The sequence below is a fragment of the Phyllopteryx taeniolatus genome, chromosome 18 (genome assembly GCF_024500385.1).
Source record: "Phyllopteryx taeniolatus isolate TA_2022b chromosome 18, UOR_Ptae_1.2, whole genome shotgun sequence".
Classification (NCBI taxonomy): Eukaryota; Metazoa; Chordata; class Actinopteri; order Syngnathiformes; family Syngnathidae; genus Phyllopteryx; species Phyllopteryx taeniolatus.
Window position 1 is genome coordinate 15,353,178 of NC_084519.1, and position 18,482 is coordinate 15,371,659.

Below are 18,482 nucleotides of genomic sequence, written 5' to 3' on the forward strand. Positions count from 1 at the left end.
AAGACTTTTGTCCTCATGGTGTATACTCTTGCAGAGAGTCTAACCCCGAGCCTGTCTGGCTGGTTGCTATATCTGTAGCCTGCCCGCAGCATCACTGTCAAAGTCACTTAGCGTCACAATGCTACTTCACCCTTTGCTGCTGTATTGTTCAAAAAGATGATGAAAACTCTTGAAAACAATGCCCCCCGCCCCCCCCAAAAAGTCCACTAAATAACCTCACATAGACAATGAGCGTCCATTCTCTCCCACTTCTTTTCTAATCTCTTCTTCAGTTTTCACCATTTTCCTCGATGTTGCTTGATGTCGTCGCTCGCTTCCTCACTCTCTCGTCTTGCTCGTCCAATCGCCTGCCAGAGTTTGGAGAGCGTGCTCCGCCATCCGGCGGACAACCGCACACAAATCCGAGAGCTGGGTCAGACGCTGATCGATGGCGGCATCCTGGACGAGCTCATCGGTGAGAAACTCGAGGCCTTCAATTCCCGCTATGAGCAACTCAACCACCAGGTGAGCACTTTTAAGCTCTACTTACTTTGGCCTTAATTTACTCTCATTATTTTGCTTATACAGCTTTAAGGTGCGTGGCCTTTAAGGTGCGTGGCCTAGTGAGTGACATCAGAAACTGGAGTCCTTTAGCCGGCGTGAGTGTCTAGGTGTGTGTTGTGGCCTACAGCAGCGACTGATTTCCTTTTATATTTGTGTGTATGACTGTGTGTCCTGATCAATAAACGACTAAACGTGCATAGGTGGCTCTGGGTTTCTTTGCCCACATTTGAGGATATTACACACCCTTAACAGCTCTATTGTTTATTTTATTTTTTCACTTTACTAAAGAGGCAGCGTATCTGGAGCTTGCTTTTAACTAAAATTTCAGCTCAAAAAACAAAAGTCAACACATCGCTAAACAAACTGCGAAGTATGACTGTTATTACTGCGACTTACTGAGCCGTTGTGACCGTCTGTATTATACTGCCCCCAGACTGTTTTTTTAAAAGTCAAGTACAATATTATAGAGTGCTATAAAAAACTAAATTGAATTAAACATTAATTTAAACAATGAAACGTTGGCCTCATGTTTGCAGGCTGTCGACAGGCAGATGGGCCTGGAGCAGCAGCTCGCCACGCTGAAGGAGAACGAGCAAGCTCTCCAAGACCTCCAGGAGTCTCTTTGTCAGCTGGACCACACGCTCACGTCCTACCTGACCGACCGCATCGACGCCTTCCAGCTTCCGCAGGAGGCGCAGGTACGCCACACCGGCGCGGGCGGGGCCCCTTTCGATGGAGACGGCAGTAATGTAACACGGTGGCTCTCAAACCGGGGAGTGCAAAAAAATGTGAGCGGTGAAGTTGAAATGGTTTGAACCCGTACGTCCTTTCCTTCAGAACATCGGGGCAGAAATCGCAACACATGAAGTGACGATGGAGGAGATGCGGAGGAGGAACGTAGCCAACTTGCCACTGCCGGCCACTGATGCCAAAGCTGCCAAAGGTGGCACCATGCTGGATCAGATTCAGGTAACACTGACCCCTCCTGTTGACTACTTGGAACTGCACCTCTTCTGTCTCAGCATACTTCCTGCAAAAACTTCCAAACCAAGCCTGCATACAGCAAAAGGATGGGTCACAATTTGATAGAAATCATAACAATTAAATAATTAGAAATAATAATTTCAAAAGTTATGTATTTTTGAAAATATAGTTGTAATTTTAGGAGAATACAAAATAAAAACTTCCACTTACAAACTGAAAAGTAGTTTTTCTTTTTGGGGAAAAAAAAAGTTGAGCGAGTAATATTTTCGCCAAAAAATGCAATATTTTGAGATCAGAGTATGAATATAAAATCTATGATGCTCATCTCATACGTTTTTAATTCTTATCGTTCATTATTTCCTTGCAATGCAGAGAAAACTGCGAGAGATTTCCACAAAGTACCAGCTGTTCCAGAAGCCTGCTAACTTTGAGCAGCGCATGTTGGACTGCAAGAGGGTTCTCGACGGCGCCAAGGACGAGCTGCACATTCTGGACGTCAGGGATTTGGAGCCGGAGAATATCCAGTCCCACCTCAACGGCTGCATGGTGAGACTGGAATTTGGGTTGTTCGTACAGCGGTGCCTTGACTTACGAGTATCTCGTGGTTGCGCAGAAACTGTACAAGCTGCTGAGCGAGGTGAAACTGGAGGTGGAGACGGTGATAAAAACGGGTCGGCAGATCGTGCAGAAACAGCAGACGGAGAACCCCAAGGCCATGGACGAGCAGCTGACTGCTCTCAAACTGCTTTACAACGACCTTGGGGCGCAGGTGCAGTGAACCCATTCGCATTGACTGAGGCGGAAAACAAAAGTGGACGAAGGATCGCTCAAAACTCTGCGGCGTATAGCGGGGGCGCGGTTCTACAAATGTGACAATGCTGCAATTTTGTTGATAATTTATTAGATTTTGTTTTGCTTTTGCAGGTAACTGAGGGCAAGCAGGACTTGGAAAAGGCCTTGTCACTGTCGCAGAAGTTCCACAAGGAGAGCGCCGCCCTGCAGGAGTGGCTGACCACTAGCGAGGCCGCGCTCCAGCAGAAGAACAACAGCGGAGACATGCCGGCAGACATCGATGCTGAGATTGGCTGGGCGAATGTGAGGGCGCACTAATATTAATTATTATTACTGCTCATACTACTACGATTACTTCTGCTAATAATAGTAATATCAATACTAATTGTTATTCATATTTTAATACATTTTTGGAGTGCGACATTGTACTTTTAAAAGACTCAAGTTGTGTATTTTAAACAAAAATGTACATACGTTTTCATGGGAAAAAGTCTTTGTTGAGTGATTTAGTATTCATTTTTGAATTATGTACAGTAAGACATTTTATAATAATATTATTAGTATTATTTTTATTATTGTTCTACAGTTAGACATTATTATTGTTGTTGTTGTTACTAGTTTCATTATACATTCTTATTACAATTATTATTATTATACATTTAGACATTACTATTGTAATACCATTAGAAAATTTAATTTGTTAATAATTTAACATTTAAAATACTCATCAAAATCACATTTAGTTTCTGTATTTAGTTTTTTTTTATTCAGGAAATTATTATTTACACTGCTTTTGGAAATTATATATTTTTTCATACATCTACTAATGATCATTATCATTTGTTTAAAAGTTTATTTAATTGTAATGTATTGTTATTATTAGCTATTTAGAAATTATTATTATTACTATATTTTGAAGGTTTTAAGAGAAGCAAATCTTAGGTGTAGATAATGTCGATTAATCCAGGTTGCATTAATACATAATGCCCCTGCAGCACATGTCTTTCTAATTTTGGCCAGTAGGGTGCAACATAAGACAGGCGGATGCTCAGGAGAACATCTTTTATATGTTATACTGCCGTTATTATCTACATAAGTTCGGATACAGCTCTTATAATAGTACAAAAACACTCAAAAGCGGTTTGTGGCGTCACCAGGGCCTTTTGAAGGAGTCCGAGCACCGTCAGCTGGAGCTGTCCAGTCTGATGGAGACCAGCGGCGGGCTGCAGACCCTGGTGGAGGGCAGCGAGACGCAGCTGGACGACAAACTCTGCGGCCTCAACGAGTCCTGGGCACAAGTACGCACGTGGATCGAGGACTGGCTCAGTGCTGTGCTGGTGGGTGCAAACACCAGGTTTACCACGATTATGGGAAGATTTTTAGGTTAACGCTGGCAAAACACCACTCAAAGTTGTCTTTGTAGTTTATTCCTTGCAAGCGAGAGGAGAGATGTACAAAGAAAACGCATGGACTGCAGTACCTTGACATACGAGTGACCTCACAAGTTTTGCGCGATACCAGCCGTTGTTTCAGAAGATTACATCCACAAAAGTCCGCTAGCTTAATGCTAACACATAATGGGAAACGTCTTAGACTGAAAAACAAATAGCATCTATGTGGTGGTGCTATAAAGACCAATGGTGCAGCAACACATGTAGACAGACACAACACTCACAGGCATATATTCTTTATCCTCTGCGAAAAACGACTAATTTTACTGCAGTTACTGAATCACTTAGTAGATGAGTAAAACTTCGTTTGACTGCATGACTACTATACTGCCACCTGGATGGCAAGGCACGCACACCAGAAACGCAAACTGCTTTCATATACATGTCTAAATATCTCAAACATACAATTGTTGACAGTTCCTTGGTACAAGTACCAAAATAATGTTGAATAATGAGCCACACGCTGCTTCACCAAGTCTTTCTGTGGACGCAGAGTCACCAAAATGAGGTGGAAATCTTCGACGAGAACCTGGCCCACATCAGCACGTGGCTCTACCAGACTCAAATCCACCTGGACGAGGCGGAGCGGCTGGAGCCGGAAGAGCGCAAGAAGGTGGTCAAGGTAAGAAGTGATCAAAATCACCAGTTGGCTAAACTGCAGCTAACACCGATAGTTGTCTATTAAGTCCAATCTGGTTGCCATTTTGAAGCAGTAGAGCGAAATGTGGGCTCACTATTTGGCAAGTAGGAGATCACTGCAGATGTTATCGAATGACATAGCAGTTTCGTAAAAAAAAAAAAAAAAAAATTTCATGATAAACTAACAGCTATTAAGCAAGCAGTTTATAAAGGGTGTCGACAATTAGGGGTACACGCACATATTTATTTATATATACACGCAGACAGTGTGGCAATTAGGTTGGGATATTTGTTTGACCCCGCTGGCTTAAGCTGACAAACGTGGCCGACGGTTGTTAAAAACGAATTATGTAGACAAATATTATGATTTTAATGTTATTGTGAACCCCCGTTTATCGCCAGGGATGTGTTCCGGACCCACTCACGATAGATAAAATACATGATATAGAGTGACCGTGTTAATTTCTTGTTAATGAATGATTTTTTTTTTTGTATCATGAGAACATGCTGGAGGAGTTGGAGGACGTCGGGCTGCGTGTGGACAGCGTGAGGGACCAGGCCGTCATCCTGATGACCAGCCGGGGGCCCGCCTGCCGAGACGTGGTGGAGCCAAAACTGGGGGAGCTCAACTGCAACTTCGACAAAGTCTCGCAGCACATCAAAACTGCTCAGGTTAACTTCTGGGGAAAAAACAAGATGTTTATATTCATGCTTGAATGCAATATGCTTCCCATAAATTGACCTCAATTCCCAGTTAATTGTTATATTATTTGTGTTGTTCTATCGTTTGTCCCATCTATGGCATTTTTTTACATTTACTGGAAGCTTTCAGGAAATTTACCAGATATTTCCACCTCTTTGCAACCCCACACAGTTAAGTGTTGGGATATTAAAAACATGTTTTCCATGCAGATGATGACCAGTTTGGAGTCAGGTGTGGACGTGAGCCAGCAACCAGCACCTCAACAGGTAGAACGATCGCGCGCAGTACGCTGTCTTCTTGCTAGCCACCACCTTGCATCGTAGAAATAAACAAAGCGATCAAAGGTAATCTACAAAGTGGTGAAAAGAAACATTCTCTAACTTTTTTGTTTTGTTTAGCATGTTCTTCCAAACCTGGAGACCTCAGTCGAGACTCAGACTGAAGCTCTGCTCCCCAACGAGGCGCAGGAGTTTCAGGCCCAGCTCCAGGACACGCTCAGGACTCTGCAGCAGGACCCTGAGAACATCCCCGATGATGACAAGGTAGCACTGCACAGGATTTGAAATTATTATTTTTATTTTTTGAAGGCCGAAGCCAAAACCAAACGTTCTTATCAATGTTTATGACACTAATCACATTAGTGGCGCAAAGCTGTCCAATCGGAAGCGAGTTCAATGTTCCAGTCAGGAACTTGTTAGCGGCTTGGAAGGAAAAGTCTCTTCTCTTCTCTGGTGTGAAGTCTCTCTTACTGATTATTTCACTTTTCTCTCTCCTGGCTTGTCTGGTGTCCAGATGGATGAGGAAAAAGCCAGCGTGGAAAACCTGCTGAGACGAGGAGAAGATCTGCTGCAGCAAACGTCCGACGAGGTCCAGAGGGAGGAATTGAGGATCCTGCTGCTCCGGCTCCAGAACCAGTACTCCTCGCGCAGGGTTAGACATGCACTCTTATTCAAATGTCACCCGTCGTCGTCCACTTCTGTTAAATTTGTGCGTGTGTTTTTAGGAGTTGAGGGTGCTGAGAAGCAGGCAGCTCGACGTAGTTTCGTCTTCCCGCATGATCACGCAGCAGATAAGAGACATTCCGCCCGAGGTGAGCTCCGTTTGATCATTTTTGTTCAAGTTCAGCGTGACCCAGTTGCTGTTAATTTTATTTTAAACATGAACCACCCTGAGTGGGAAATCAAGACATAGCTCCAGTTAAAGTATAATGACAAACTAAACATAAAACAAAGAGCATTACACCTTGTGTATTTAAAACAGCCAAGCAACTGCCCAAAGAAAGGCCCTGCTAGCTTATTGCTAATTCCAATTAGCATCTATGTTGCAATGCTTTAACCCCTTTAAGCAGTGGATTGAACACAAACGATTCATCAACAACATGGAGCCAGACAATATAACAGTACTCACAGTCATACTCTTTATCCTCTGTGTAGAATAGCTAATATTAGTGCCATACTGATGAGTTCAGATGTTGCTATGAATCCCACTTGAGTTCTAGGCAGGACACACCCCACTGCAATATGAGTTGGCTGCTGCAAGAGAAGAGGGAAGAAGGATTCGTAACAACACTGTGGTGGATAGGGAGCGATTCTGAACGAAGCCTTACTGTCGTGACACTGAAACACAAAAGTGCTAGGAGTCTTTTCTGTGTTAATTGAATCTTTTTTCATAGTAGCTTCCTGTAGATAGTCTTATTAGTTTCCATTCTCACAGAAAGTGTCTCAAAAAGCCAAAGACGAGGACAGTTAATCATTTGATACAGGCTGCAATGAAAGTCTCCTGAGGCGCATTGACGCTGGCGTGATATGATGTCAATAAAATTATAGTCAAACTTCCAATTGTGCAACTTTGAGTGCATTCCGACTCCAAGGTGCCACTGTAATTGTGTTATTTGTTTGTGTGCGTGCGGCGCAGGATGTGCAGTCGGTAGTGGACCGCGGCCGCACCCCCTCGCAGAGCCCGTCCAGCTACCTGCTGGACGTCAACAAAATGCTGCTGGCCATGGCCGACAACGAGCTGCTGCTCAACTCCTCCGAGCTCAGTGGGCGGCTCTACGAAGACTTCTCCAGCCAGGAGGACACACTCAGGGTCCGTTGGGCTCAATTTGTCGAATATAAAATATTGGCTCAAGTTCAACGTAACCAACGGTGCACTGGTCATTCTTTGGTCTTTCCTTTAGACCATCAACGAAAACCTGGAGCGGCTGGGCGAGCGGGTGGCCGCCAACCACGAGCGCCACCTGGACGTCATCCGGCACGCGTCGCCCGCCGAGGTCTCCCAGATGGAGGACGCCCTCACGCAGCTCAATGCCGAGTGGGACCGCCTCAACCGCATGTACAACCAGCGCAAAGGGTGAGCGCAATGCCTGCACTGCAACACTGAAATATCCCATGTCGCTCGGTTTTGCAAACAGTGCATTCAGAATGTTTGTAAACAATAGGCACCAGGATACCTCCAGGTGGAAAAATTTCAATTTCAAGTGAAGGAACACTGTATAGCATTTTCAGTTGTTTTTGCCGGTCTCTGTGAATAATCTCTTGTATGGATTTAAAAAAAAAAATAATAATTTCCCCCTACTTGCCACCTCACTTAACACACATTCACTGCCATTGACAGCTTTAGAAGTCAAATTATCCATGTTAACTGGGAAGGCTGGCAGTGAATGAGTTTAACACAAAAAATCTAATTGCCTCATACCCAGAAACGGTTGCAAACTATTATCAGGGATACTATTAGCTGAACCAATAAGGTGATCTCACAGTAATTACACCAACTTCGGGGCATCGTTAAAAGTCAAATAAATGGAGTTCATTGTATAAGGTTACCCATCCAAAACCCATTTCCTCACTGCTCCTTTTCACAGATCACATTTGCTCCGCTACAGGAAATAACCCTCATGTGTTCTGTCAGTGCCGTAGAAAAGAGTTTCTTTTGTCGGGCGGTTGATTGATTCTACATGTAAATTTCTCTTCTTCCCTACAATGGGAGTTTAGTGACAGAGTTCAAATGGTTGTACCCTGTAGTCATTCATTCTAAACCATCAAGCAAAGTAAAGTGCAGCGTTCCCCCACTATATCACGTTTCTTTGTGGTCTCACTATATTTTAAGTAATTACGTACGTATTGTGGTTGCGCAGGAGCTTTGATCGCGCCATTGAGGATTGGAGGCAGTTCCACTGCGACATGAACGACCTGAGCCAGTGGCTGACCGACACCGAGAGGTTGCTCTCGGACGGCGTTGGTCCCGAGGGACAGTTGGACCCGGAATCGGCACGGCGCCACCAGGAGGTCGGTGGAAGGCGAATTCGATATGGAAGCACTAAGTGTCGAAGTGGTATTAAACACATCGTTTAAAAAAAAAAAAAAAAAAAGTCAGTTAGTGTTAAAGTGCATTTCACACACATTAATTTTTAAATTGGTTCAAAAATTTAACAAAAAAGCCATTCGGAGTCCTACTCGGAGAGTGACTGTGTAGGAAATTGTAAAATGGAGCTGGGGGGCGGGGGGGGACATAAGTTATATACAGTATATCTGGTGTGATGAAGTCTCCTTCAATATGAGTTCAAAGCATGATCATTATCCCCAAAATATGCTATTACTATGTTTGTATTATTAGACGCCCATTAGGCGCTCTTTGATAATTCAACTGCATTCCCCGTGGAGGCATGTTGTTTCTGTTCTGCATATATTAAACAAACAACTACAATCGATCCAAATTCATTATGCACAAGAGAAGACCAGACGGCGTCTTTGTTTGGTTACGAAAGCTTGAGCTACCCGCCGCCTTCACGAGTTGTTTACACGCATTTTTTCAGGTTTTAAGAGCGAGTGAAGGGATTAAGTGACGCCAATTAGCAGAGGTGGCGGAGTCAGAGCCCAATGACTTGCTTGGCTAAAACTTATACGAGACTTGACTTTGTCTTGGTATTCATGAGACTTTGAACTGATCGACATGACTTGAGATTTGAATGTCTGTTTTTTCAAGGTAGTGTGCCGTTTGTTTTGTTTTTGAAAGAACACACGTAATGCAGAGGCCACCTCATGAATTGTAACATTGTAAATCTCTGCCTCTTCCCTCACTGTGGCGCTGCATGTGCGGCATAATTTTCACTTAAAGATTGAGAGTCTGAATGTTTATTTTTTTTATTTTTTTGTTTAGACAATAACAAGTGAAAATAGTTAGGTTAGATACATTTGAGTAAGCTTGTTTTGTTAAAACCTCTCGATTCGTAGGAATCCGTCTTGAATCTTTCTGCTTGTTCACCCAGGATCTCGAGGAAGGCCTCGCCAGCCACCAGGCCGTCCTGGCCGGCCTCACCCGCACGGGAGAGCGCATCATCGGCCAGTTGTCCTCCCCCGACGGCCCGCTGCTGGAAGAGAAACTCCACGACCTGAATCAGCGGTGGAGGGCTGCGAACTGCCAGGTCGTGGAACGACAGCGCAGGTATTGGTGCAACCGTAACGGATATTATGTAAATGAAGGGCGATGATGGCGATATATACTTGTAACGGCATCATTTCCGTAACTGGATTACGTTTAGAACTTTACAGCATCGAGGTCAGCACTTCCTGCCCATCTGCTTTGTTTCCTTATCGGTGCGGTCAATTAGTCGCCAATGCTAATTTAAATGTAAATTTCAGGATTAAGTCTGCTACCTGGGGGGGGGGGGGAGTGGAGATCTGAATCTGGGTAAATAATGTGTCTATGCGTGTGTACGTGCAGGTTGGCTGGAGGAGATCCAGCCCTGGCGGAGCTAAAGAGGAGAAGCGAGGATTTGGCTTCATGGCTGCAGCAGGCGGAAAATGCTTTAGTCTCACTTCCCGTCTCCTCCACTGACCAGAAGCTTAAAGAACTCAAGGTAGGCACAAAATATGGACTTTAGTGACTTAAATATACAGTGGTACCTTGCATTACAAGTCAATCTTTTGAAGTTCAAGCAGGCTAAATGTATATCGTTTATGGTCCTGTAATGCACAACCTGTTTTTTTTTTGTTTGTTTGTTGTTGTTTTTTTTACAACTGATGAAGCCTACTCGCATGAGAGGCGAAACATCTTCTAAGACAACCAGAACAGTCCAGTTGAGGTCGATTCAGTGTACTGAGAATGAAAGGACCTGAATGAATGAGAGTATGCGCAACCTGTTTTTTAATTCCTCAGGTGGAAAAAAGTAGGCTGTTATTTGAGGTGAGGCGGTCGACTAATTAAGGCAGCGTCTCTATTGGAGAGACAGCCACTATATATATATATTTTTTTAACTGACAAGTTTCAGCCCAGTTTCTTTTCTTCACGATTTGTTCCACTCAGGCCAACGCGATTGATTACCTTTCCCGAGATCAATAGCACTTGATGAGATAAATGACTCGAGTGTCTTCCCTCCCAGGCCTTGGCCGTGGAGATGGACGCCCAGAACGAACACCTCGGCTGGCTCAACAAACACGCACCGCAGATCCTGGACAGGCCCGCCGTCAGCGCACAGAGCCGAGACCACCGCGTGGGCAAACTCCGAGCCATCAACCTCAACTGGAGCAAGGTGCGACGCATGAACATGTATTTGTGAACTCACGAGCCGTACCGTTAGGTGCATTAATCGGAAGTGTAGCACATCAAATATATGCGAGGAACTAATCGTCATCTGATTTTTAAACAAAGGGCGAATAAATTTTATTTTTTGGAATCTTTTATTCGAGGAAAAATGTTGTGTCCTCTCGCAGAATGTCCAAATACAGTCAATTTCATGTTTTTGTTTTACAAATTGATACTGCGACGATATGTTAATCTATGACTCTATTCTTCTTCCTTTGACTCATCCAAAACTCCTTTCTTGAATCCCAACCTGCAGGTAACCCACGAGTTGTTAGACAAGGTGGGTCAGGTGGAGGCCAACCTGCAGAGTCACGCCCACTTCCGCGACAAAATGAACCGGCTCACCGACTGGGTGGTCATCACGCATCAGACCATCACAAATCGAGGCCTGAGTCCCGGCCAAGCGCAGGTCCCGTACCATTCGCGGTGAACCCCAATTTATCCCAAGCGATCCGTTCCAGACTCACCTGCAACTGGTGAAAATCTATCATACAGAGTGACCATATAAAAACAAACCAAAAATTGTTTACATTTTCAATAAGACAAAAAAAACTCCAACTGGGAAAATAAAAAAAGTTACAATCAACATCCATGCATCTAATGAGACCAAATCATGACTAATATTAATAAGTCAGTTTAATACAGCACTTTTCATAATACTCAAAGATGCCTCACAGACAGACGCATAAAACAAACAGCAGTCATAATAAACATTAAAAAGAAACTAGTGGTTAACTTAAGTTTCAAGAGTTTTTGTAAATTGTTCCAAAAAACGGAGCAGCAAACTTAAATGCCTCACACACGCTTTAAACAAATGTAAACTTATTAAAACACACTTTTGGAAGTATTCTGTAGCGTCTATTCTTTGTAATCTCTTCCTGCCAAGAAATGGGAGACTGTCATATCACATCACTTTGAGCAAACGAAAAAAAAAAGATTCGCTCGCACAAATCCCCAAATAAGAGGCGAAGTGTGCTTGCTTCAAGAACTTGTCACGCTCAGTTGACATTTACTGCTGAAAGCTGTCGAATAAAAGAGAATCGAACATTGTACATTTAAACACCGAACTGTTCAACCAAACCATGTAATTTCGCTTAACAAAACGCCACTAGCTTAATGCTAACATAAAATCCGAAACACTATGTACAGGCTAACATAATTAGCGTAGATGTTTTGTTAATTCTAAACCTTCAAACAACTGCGACTGCAATACACACAGAATTATTCTTCTTTGCTATATATCACTTTAATACTAATTTTGCCATCTATTACTTGAGATTAGTAATAAATGCTGAACCGCGATATAGCGGGGGAACTTTGTATTCACAAAGAGTCAGCCCTGAAAACACATGAACCCTCTCTGACTGTTTTCAGGCTTTGGAGGTCTCCATGAAAGACAGGAAGAAGGACCTGGAAGACCTCTTGGCCCACTCCATTGAACTGCAGAGACGCCAGCAGCTGTCTCCTCATGAGAAGGTTTCCCACCCCTAGTAGTGCGATTTATTCAATAAGCCCTCCGAAATGCACAATACTGTGTAATTACACTATATTGCAGCAGATTGCGGCTTAATTAGCTGTTTCATGAAAGCGCTGTTCCTCATCTCACCCTCTGAATGTTTCACGGCACGCACGCAGAGCAAGGTGGAGCAGCTGGCGGCCGACTGGAAAGTTCTGGATGGTCGGCTGAGGGAGTCCCTGCAGGCGCACGTCTCCCCGTGGACGCTGCACCACACTCGCGTTGTGGAGCACCAGCAACTTGGTAAAGAGCGCTCTCGTTTTCACACGTCTTACAGTGGAAATAATCTGTTCAATGAACCGACTGAAAGAAAGAGCGGACTCTCTTCTTTCACCTGACAAAAAAGCATTCGCATCTAGCGGAAGAACATGGAATTGTTTTACCGAAAAGATCGGTTTTTGACGAAAAAAGGCAGACAAAACAAACTTTTTGTCAAGTGGAACAGTGACTTTGAGGCAAATTTGCAACAAAAACAAGACTGAGAAAGGACTTTTTAATGGCAAAATACTAATTTATTTACAGATATACGACTAATAAACACGTGTGGAATTTGTATTTTTTTTGTATGACCACCATTCACCAATTCACTCCATGAACTGCGTCATCTTTTGTCACGATCGCGGCATTTTTTTAAGAGGTGCGAGCGGGTATACAGTTTACAGCATGTGAATTGGGAAAATAATTTTATTTTATTCATGAAATTTTGCATTTTAATTTTTTTCTACTTTTTATTTATTTTTACAAATATTTTAGTGTTCATTCATATTTCTTTTCAACTTGGGAATTCATCTTAATCTTTTATGTATTTATTTTTTCAACATTAACATTTTTAAGCTTTGCTTATTATTTGTAGTCCTTTAGTTTTTTTGATCTTTTCTTTGGGGCTTCAACATAATTTTATTTTTGTTTTATTGTTTGTTTTTAAATTTTTTTTAGTTGTAATTTGATTTTTTTTTGTATTTATAGTAATCTTCTGGACTTTGCTTCCCACGTTATCATTAGTGTTACATTATTTGCGTTCGGGTTTCCAGAATCATCAGCCTGCATACGAGTACCAGAACCATTTGGTGGTTACAAGTACTGCGGAGGAAGAGGTGCACTTTAATTTCAAATATGAAAAATGCGTGCTGAAATTACAAATCAGCTGGCGGGCTGCACTCGCCGCAGAGCATCGTTCATCGCGATTTGGCGCTTACGTTCGAGAACATCGTTAATATTCACCTCATCGTTTTTCGTTAAACGTGTGTACAGGGACCCGCTGTTGATCACATGGTAGGTGAAAATCTGCGCTATAGGAAGACCATATAAAACACATTTTTCTAGTTTTAACCCTCCCACACGCTTTGAATGAATTAAAACACACTTAAACTAAAATTGCGAATTCCCTTTTAATGCTAACATACAATGCAAAACGCCATAAAGCTAACGGACGTTAGTATAGCTGTTACCTTCAAATGGCTCCTAACTTTACGGGCGGGCGGGGGGGGGGTCACTCTGTTGCAGTCACCGTGTCTTCAGTGCCTTCGGCTGTCCAGATGGCCAGCCTGGCGAGCGAGGACCCCCATCACCAGACCCCACACACGCCCGACTCGGTGGCGCCCACCGACCTCAACGAGACGGCCACCGAGCTGGCGGATTGGCTGGTCCTCATCACGCAGATGCTCAAGTCCAACATCGTCACGGTGGGCGACACTGAGGAGATCAGGACCACCGTGGCGCGCCTGCAGGTGACAGCGGCGCTCTTCTTTCGAACCAAGAACACGTTTTTAACACGATCTCGTCTAAGGCTGTGTTCGGAATCACTCGCTCGCCACTATATCACGTCCGATATAGTGAGGTAGCCATTTTGTATTGCTGTTCGAATGTGTGGCGAGAATAGTGCGCTCATTGTATCCCACAATGCAATTGAGATGCTTGGAAAGTAAATTTTAACATTTTTCAATTTTTTTTCTCTTAGGATTTTTTTTTTATTTAGTTTTTTTTAACTATGACCATTTTTTCTTTTCAACCCCCATTTGATTTTTATTGTATTATTTTCATTAATAAAATATATATTTTTTAAAACTTTGGTAACTAATTTATTTTTGTATTGTAGTCTTCTTTATTGACTTTTTTTTAACTTATTTTGCATTTTGTCCCATTTGAATTTTATTTTTGAATCAATTTATGACATTTATAAATGTTTGTATTTTATTACTTAAATGTATTTAGTTTTTTTAAAATTTGTATTTATTTAATTGCGTATTTAAATCACGTATTGCCTTTACATATTATGGACAGTATATAATTTTTTAAAAAACCTTTTTTATTTATTTTTTCCCCGACTTTGGGCTTTTTTTTATCAGCATTTTATTTTATTTAAATTTTTTTTTTTTTTACTTTTTAAAAACTTAATTTTTTTCTTTTTAATTTCTTGACTCTACGTCCATAGGCATTGGACCTTTGAGGTTTAACAGTGCAGATTCTATGTCAAAACGAAAACCCTTCTTGTTCAGAAATCATGTCCATGTTGCGATCGCGGATGTTATTGGGACATACAAAATAAGTCAAAAATCGTAACGAGACTATTGGTGCATGTCATAGCAAGAAGCTTATTCATTTGAAGTGTGTGAATGTTTTGTTTCATCCTGCCAGGTGACGAGAAGTGACCTGGAGCAGCGTCATCCTCAGCTGGAGGACATTTTCACCCTTGCGCAGAACATCAAAAACAAGACGTCCAACCTGGATGTGCGCACGTCCATCACGGAAAAACGTATGTGCCATTCAACTGGCATCACGCGCGCTGTTTATTTTATTTTTCATTTACATTTTAATGCTCATCATGTCTCTAGTGGAGAGGGTGCGCAGCCAGTGGGACAACACGCAGCACGGCGTAGTGGCGCGACTCCAGCAGCTGGACAATATGATTGGCCACAGCGATCAGTGGGAGGCTCAGCGGCGGGAGGTGCAGGCTCTGATTGGGCACAAAGAAGGATGGTTCCATGACATGCTGCAGCAGTCCAGAGAGTCCGGAGACCCTCTGACCGTTCAGCTGGCTGACAGCAAGGTTAGAGGAGAACAGTAGAATTTCTTTAATTCAGCCCCTGAAGACAGTTTGACTTAGCAACATGAAATTTGGTAGGCATGTCTGTCATGATTAGACCCCGCCCCCCCAAAAAGCTCCAAGAACTCATGTCTGAAAAGACACAGTAAGTCTGCCATCTTGGCTCAAAAAAGCAATTTTGTCCATTTAAATTTCTTACTCATACTTTATTTGAACCACACGTACTAGACTGCCGGATCAGGCTAAGTTGCGCACCATTGGAGTTTCCAGACAGGCGCGGGGGTGCGAGGCCCCACTCTTTTGCTGCTCGCAGCTTTAATTACCAGTGCAATTCAAAGCGTGATTCAAAGTGCAAGATGGGCAATGAATCACCTCTCCGCAGTATCCTTTGGAGGCTTAACAGCATCAGTGAACCCACATCAGCCATCATCTACATGCGAGACGATGACAAATTGTGCCCCGTGAGGGCCTCTGACGCACTGCGTGGGACGAACACTAGAGGGCAACTGCGAGCAGCTGAGCGCAAGCGTCACTTTGTGTTTGCTCATGCAGCGGTGACGAATTGCAGTCAAGACAAAAAGAGCTCACACGCAAATGTTATTTAAACCACCAGACTATTATTAGATTATTAGAAGTGTTCCAATATCAGCTTGACACGACTACTGAGTGAAACCGATGTAAAATGAGCTAGCAAATGGATCTCTCAGGGTTGTATCATTATTTCATGATATTTATGCCGACACAGGCTTTTTTGCAAGAGCTGAGTCGGGGCCAAGCTGCGGTGGCGGCTTTCAACGAGCTGTCCGGTCATCTTCTGCGCGAGTACTCCACCGACGACACCCGACGGGTGAAAGAAGTCATGGATGCGCACAATGCCGCCTGGAACAACCTCAACAATAGGTGCAGAGCGCTTTTTTTTTTTTTTCATTTTTTTTTTTTATAGCCCTTTCAAGCATGAATTATAATAACCATGTGGTTGTGTTACGATTCAGGCATCACATATTTTAACGAGCTGTTAAATGCATCGCAAAACATCACCGCAGCGGGATGCTATTAAGAAGTTGTTTGCATCCCTGTCCCTGTAAAGCGAATTCAAATATTTGTTTCGAAATACATTCTACACAATTAAAGCTAATTGCTGAAAACATGCAAAGACTAAAAACTATGAAGTACACGGTTGTGGAGATATAGCTTTAAACTGTTTTTCACCATTTCAGTTGTCCTGCTTTTTTGGGGCGTGGCTAAAACCGGGTCCAGTGACGCACCTGAGCCTCTCCATGAGTCTCCCCTCCCCACTATCAGAACCATATAACCCATGTACGAACTTGCCTTTGTTCGTATCAGCACTTATCCGGCGCAATTGCGACTTGCAGTTAGCTAGTTAGCTATGCCCACATCCTGAAAATGCATCTTCCTTTTGGATAGCCCGCTGGCGTGGCCTGTTTAGAGCGCCTCGTCGTCTGCCGTGAGTGCATGCATGTCACAATTACGGATTGCTTTTTTTTTTTTCCTTCTTTTTTTTCTACTTTCTCGTACTTTAGCGATTGAATATATTTTTGTGACTAATAATCTTTTTAAACGGCGTACAGGGCGAACGACCACCACGCCCAGCTGGACGGCGAGCTGAAGGGCCTGCAGGTGTCCCTCAGGGAGCTGGAAGCCTTCCTCAAGTGGCTCCAGGAGGCCGAGACCACCGTCAACGTGCTGGCCGACGCCTCCCAGAGGGAGGACCTATCGCAGGACTCGGCTCGCGTCAAGGAGCTGAGACGACAGCTGGAGGTAGGAGCTGGGAATCAACTCTCCGTGTGTGTGTGTGTGTACACAGGTGGGAGCTATTATCTCACTGTCGTTCTCCGTTAGCACTGCGGCGCATCCACAGGTGTGTCAATGCGAGGGCATGTTGCGGGGCGTCCGAACACGTGTGCGCATTGAGCGCAGGCCATTGATTGATTCATTGATGTTTCATCTTTGTTTGTTCCAGTGAACCCATTTTTGACTGTGTACTTTACATACATACTGTATTCGTCGTATGTCTTTGTTTTCGAAATGGATCTCGTGAGTACGTTGGACTATCCCATTGTTTGTATTGTTCAAATTTATTTAAAACCCTTCTGTTTCCAGAGCTTGTATTGGATGTTCGTTTTGTTGCGTTGTTGCTCTGAATTCTGGTCGATCAAAACAAATCCTTGCGATTTAATTGAAACATTTCAATCCAGATCTTGGGATCTGCAAAGAATGACTAATATTAGTGGCGGAGTTGTCTTATACTACCCCCATGTGGCCAAGGCTGGCACTCCAGAAGGAGCAGCACAATGGCCATTCAATTGATGCAGTGTGACACGAATTTTGGTATTTTTAATTTAATTATGTCATAACTGTATGTTTTCTTAACTTACAATATTATGGAGTGCTATTTTTACGCATTAAAATACACGTCAATTTATTATTGGGGGGGGGGGCTGCAACAGATTATGGCATTTCCGTTCTTTTCGAGGGGAAACGATGATTTGAGAAAAGTGCTTTGCATTGCGAGGGTGGTCAGCGAATGAATGAAACTCCTATCTCAAGCCACCATTGTATTCGAGCCTGTCATATAAATGCAATTCTTGTTCTAAGTCATTCCACCCTGGAAGAAGAAGAATTCTGCCAAATCATTAAAAGCGCCCAGAATTAGTGTGACATCCATGCCTGCGACGAGCGTGTGCAAAACGTCACGCCGCGAGCGTCTCGAGCAAAAAGCAAGACTTACTCTGCGCCCCTGGGGTCCCCTGACATATCGCCTTAATTAAAGCCACGTCGTCTCTCTTTCTATCTCTGCCGCGCTTGAGATTGATGGATGGCGTTCAAGTGTGAAAAAGTCATTTGGTGAAATAGGAAAGTACTCTTGAGCTCAGGAAAACTTTTTTGTAAATGTATATATTTTTTTTGAATCATCACATTTACTACCTGCCGTTTTCCTTGTTTTTGTTCTTTTCCCTTTGTCGCACAAACGCATACGGACGCACGCACGCACGCACGCACGCGTAACTTGGCACCGAATGCTGTCAATGGTGTTGACAATAAGTGAGGCAACAAAAACAAAAAAAAGTCTGTTGTAATTCCCTGGAAGTCAATACTGCGCTTCGACTGAAATGGCTTCTGTAGCACGTTAAACCTTCTCTAAACACTCTTCTTCCACAAAGCTCAGCGTAATCCCCCTACCACTGTCTATGCATGGGCGTGTAATAA

General features: G+C 43.3%; 1 protein-coding gene across 12 annotated transcripts in view; it reads left to right on the forward strand.

Moving 5' to 3' along the window:
- Nucleotides 1-18,482, forward strand: part of utrn (utrophin) — a 134,018-nt gene that overhangs the window by 33,630 nt on the left and 81,906 nt on the right. For 11 of the 12 annotated variants that reach the window (XR_009785343.1, XR_009785342.1, XM_061753252.1 and 8 more), the window contains 27 exons: nt 355-504; nt 1,080-1,241; nt 1,381-1,512; nt 1,900-2,073; nt 2,141-2,296; nt 2,452-2,622; nt 3,477-3,656; nt 4,264-4,392; nt 4,911-5,081; nt 5,322-5,378; nt 5,511-5,654; nt 5,905-6,042; nt 6,116-6,202; nt 7,027-7,200; nt 7,292-7,464; nt 8,249-8,399; nt 9,380-9,555; nt 9,835-9,970; nt 10,493-10,642; nt 10,952-11,104; nt 12,070-12,171; nt 12,331-12,454; nt 13,715-13,938; nt 14,846-14,963; nt 15,043-15,257; nt 16,000-16,154; nt 16,844-17,033. Coding sequence is in view for 10 of the 12 variants with exons in the window: in XM_061753252.1 (XP_061609236.1) it covers nt 355-504; nt 1,080-1,241; nt 1,381-1,512; nt 1,900-2,073; nt 2,141-2,296; nt 2,452-2,622; nt 3,477-3,656; nt 4,264-4,392; nt 4,911-5,081; nt 5,322-5,378; nt 5,511-5,654; nt 5,905-6,042; nt 6,116-6,202; nt 7,027-7,200; nt 7,292-7,464; nt 8,249-8,399; nt 9,380-9,555; nt 9,835-9,970; nt 10,493-10,642; nt 10,952-11,104; nt 12,070-12,171; nt 12,331-12,454; nt 13,715-13,938; nt 14,846-14,963; nt 15,043-15,257; nt 16,000-16,154; nt 16,844-17,033 (4,092 nt within the window). In the remaining 2 variants the exon portion in view is untranslated. Of the gene's footprint in view, nt 1-272; nt 505-1,079; nt 1,242-1,380; nt 1,513-1,899; nt 2,074-2,140; nt 2,297-2,451; nt 2,623-3,476; nt 3,657-4,263; nt 4,393-4,910; nt 5,082-5,321; nt 5,379-5,510; nt 5,655-5,904; nt 6,043-6,115; nt 6,203-7,026; nt 7,201-7,291; nt 7,465-8,248; nt 8,400-9,379; nt 9,556-9,834; nt 9,971-10,492; nt 10,643-10,951; nt 11,105-12,069; nt 12,172-12,330; nt 12,455-13,714; nt 13,939-14,845; nt 14,964-15,042; nt 15,258-15,999; nt 16,155-16,843; nt 17,034-18,482 lie in introns of all 12 variants that reach the window. The other variant, XM_061753261.1, reaches the window with a different exon arrangement.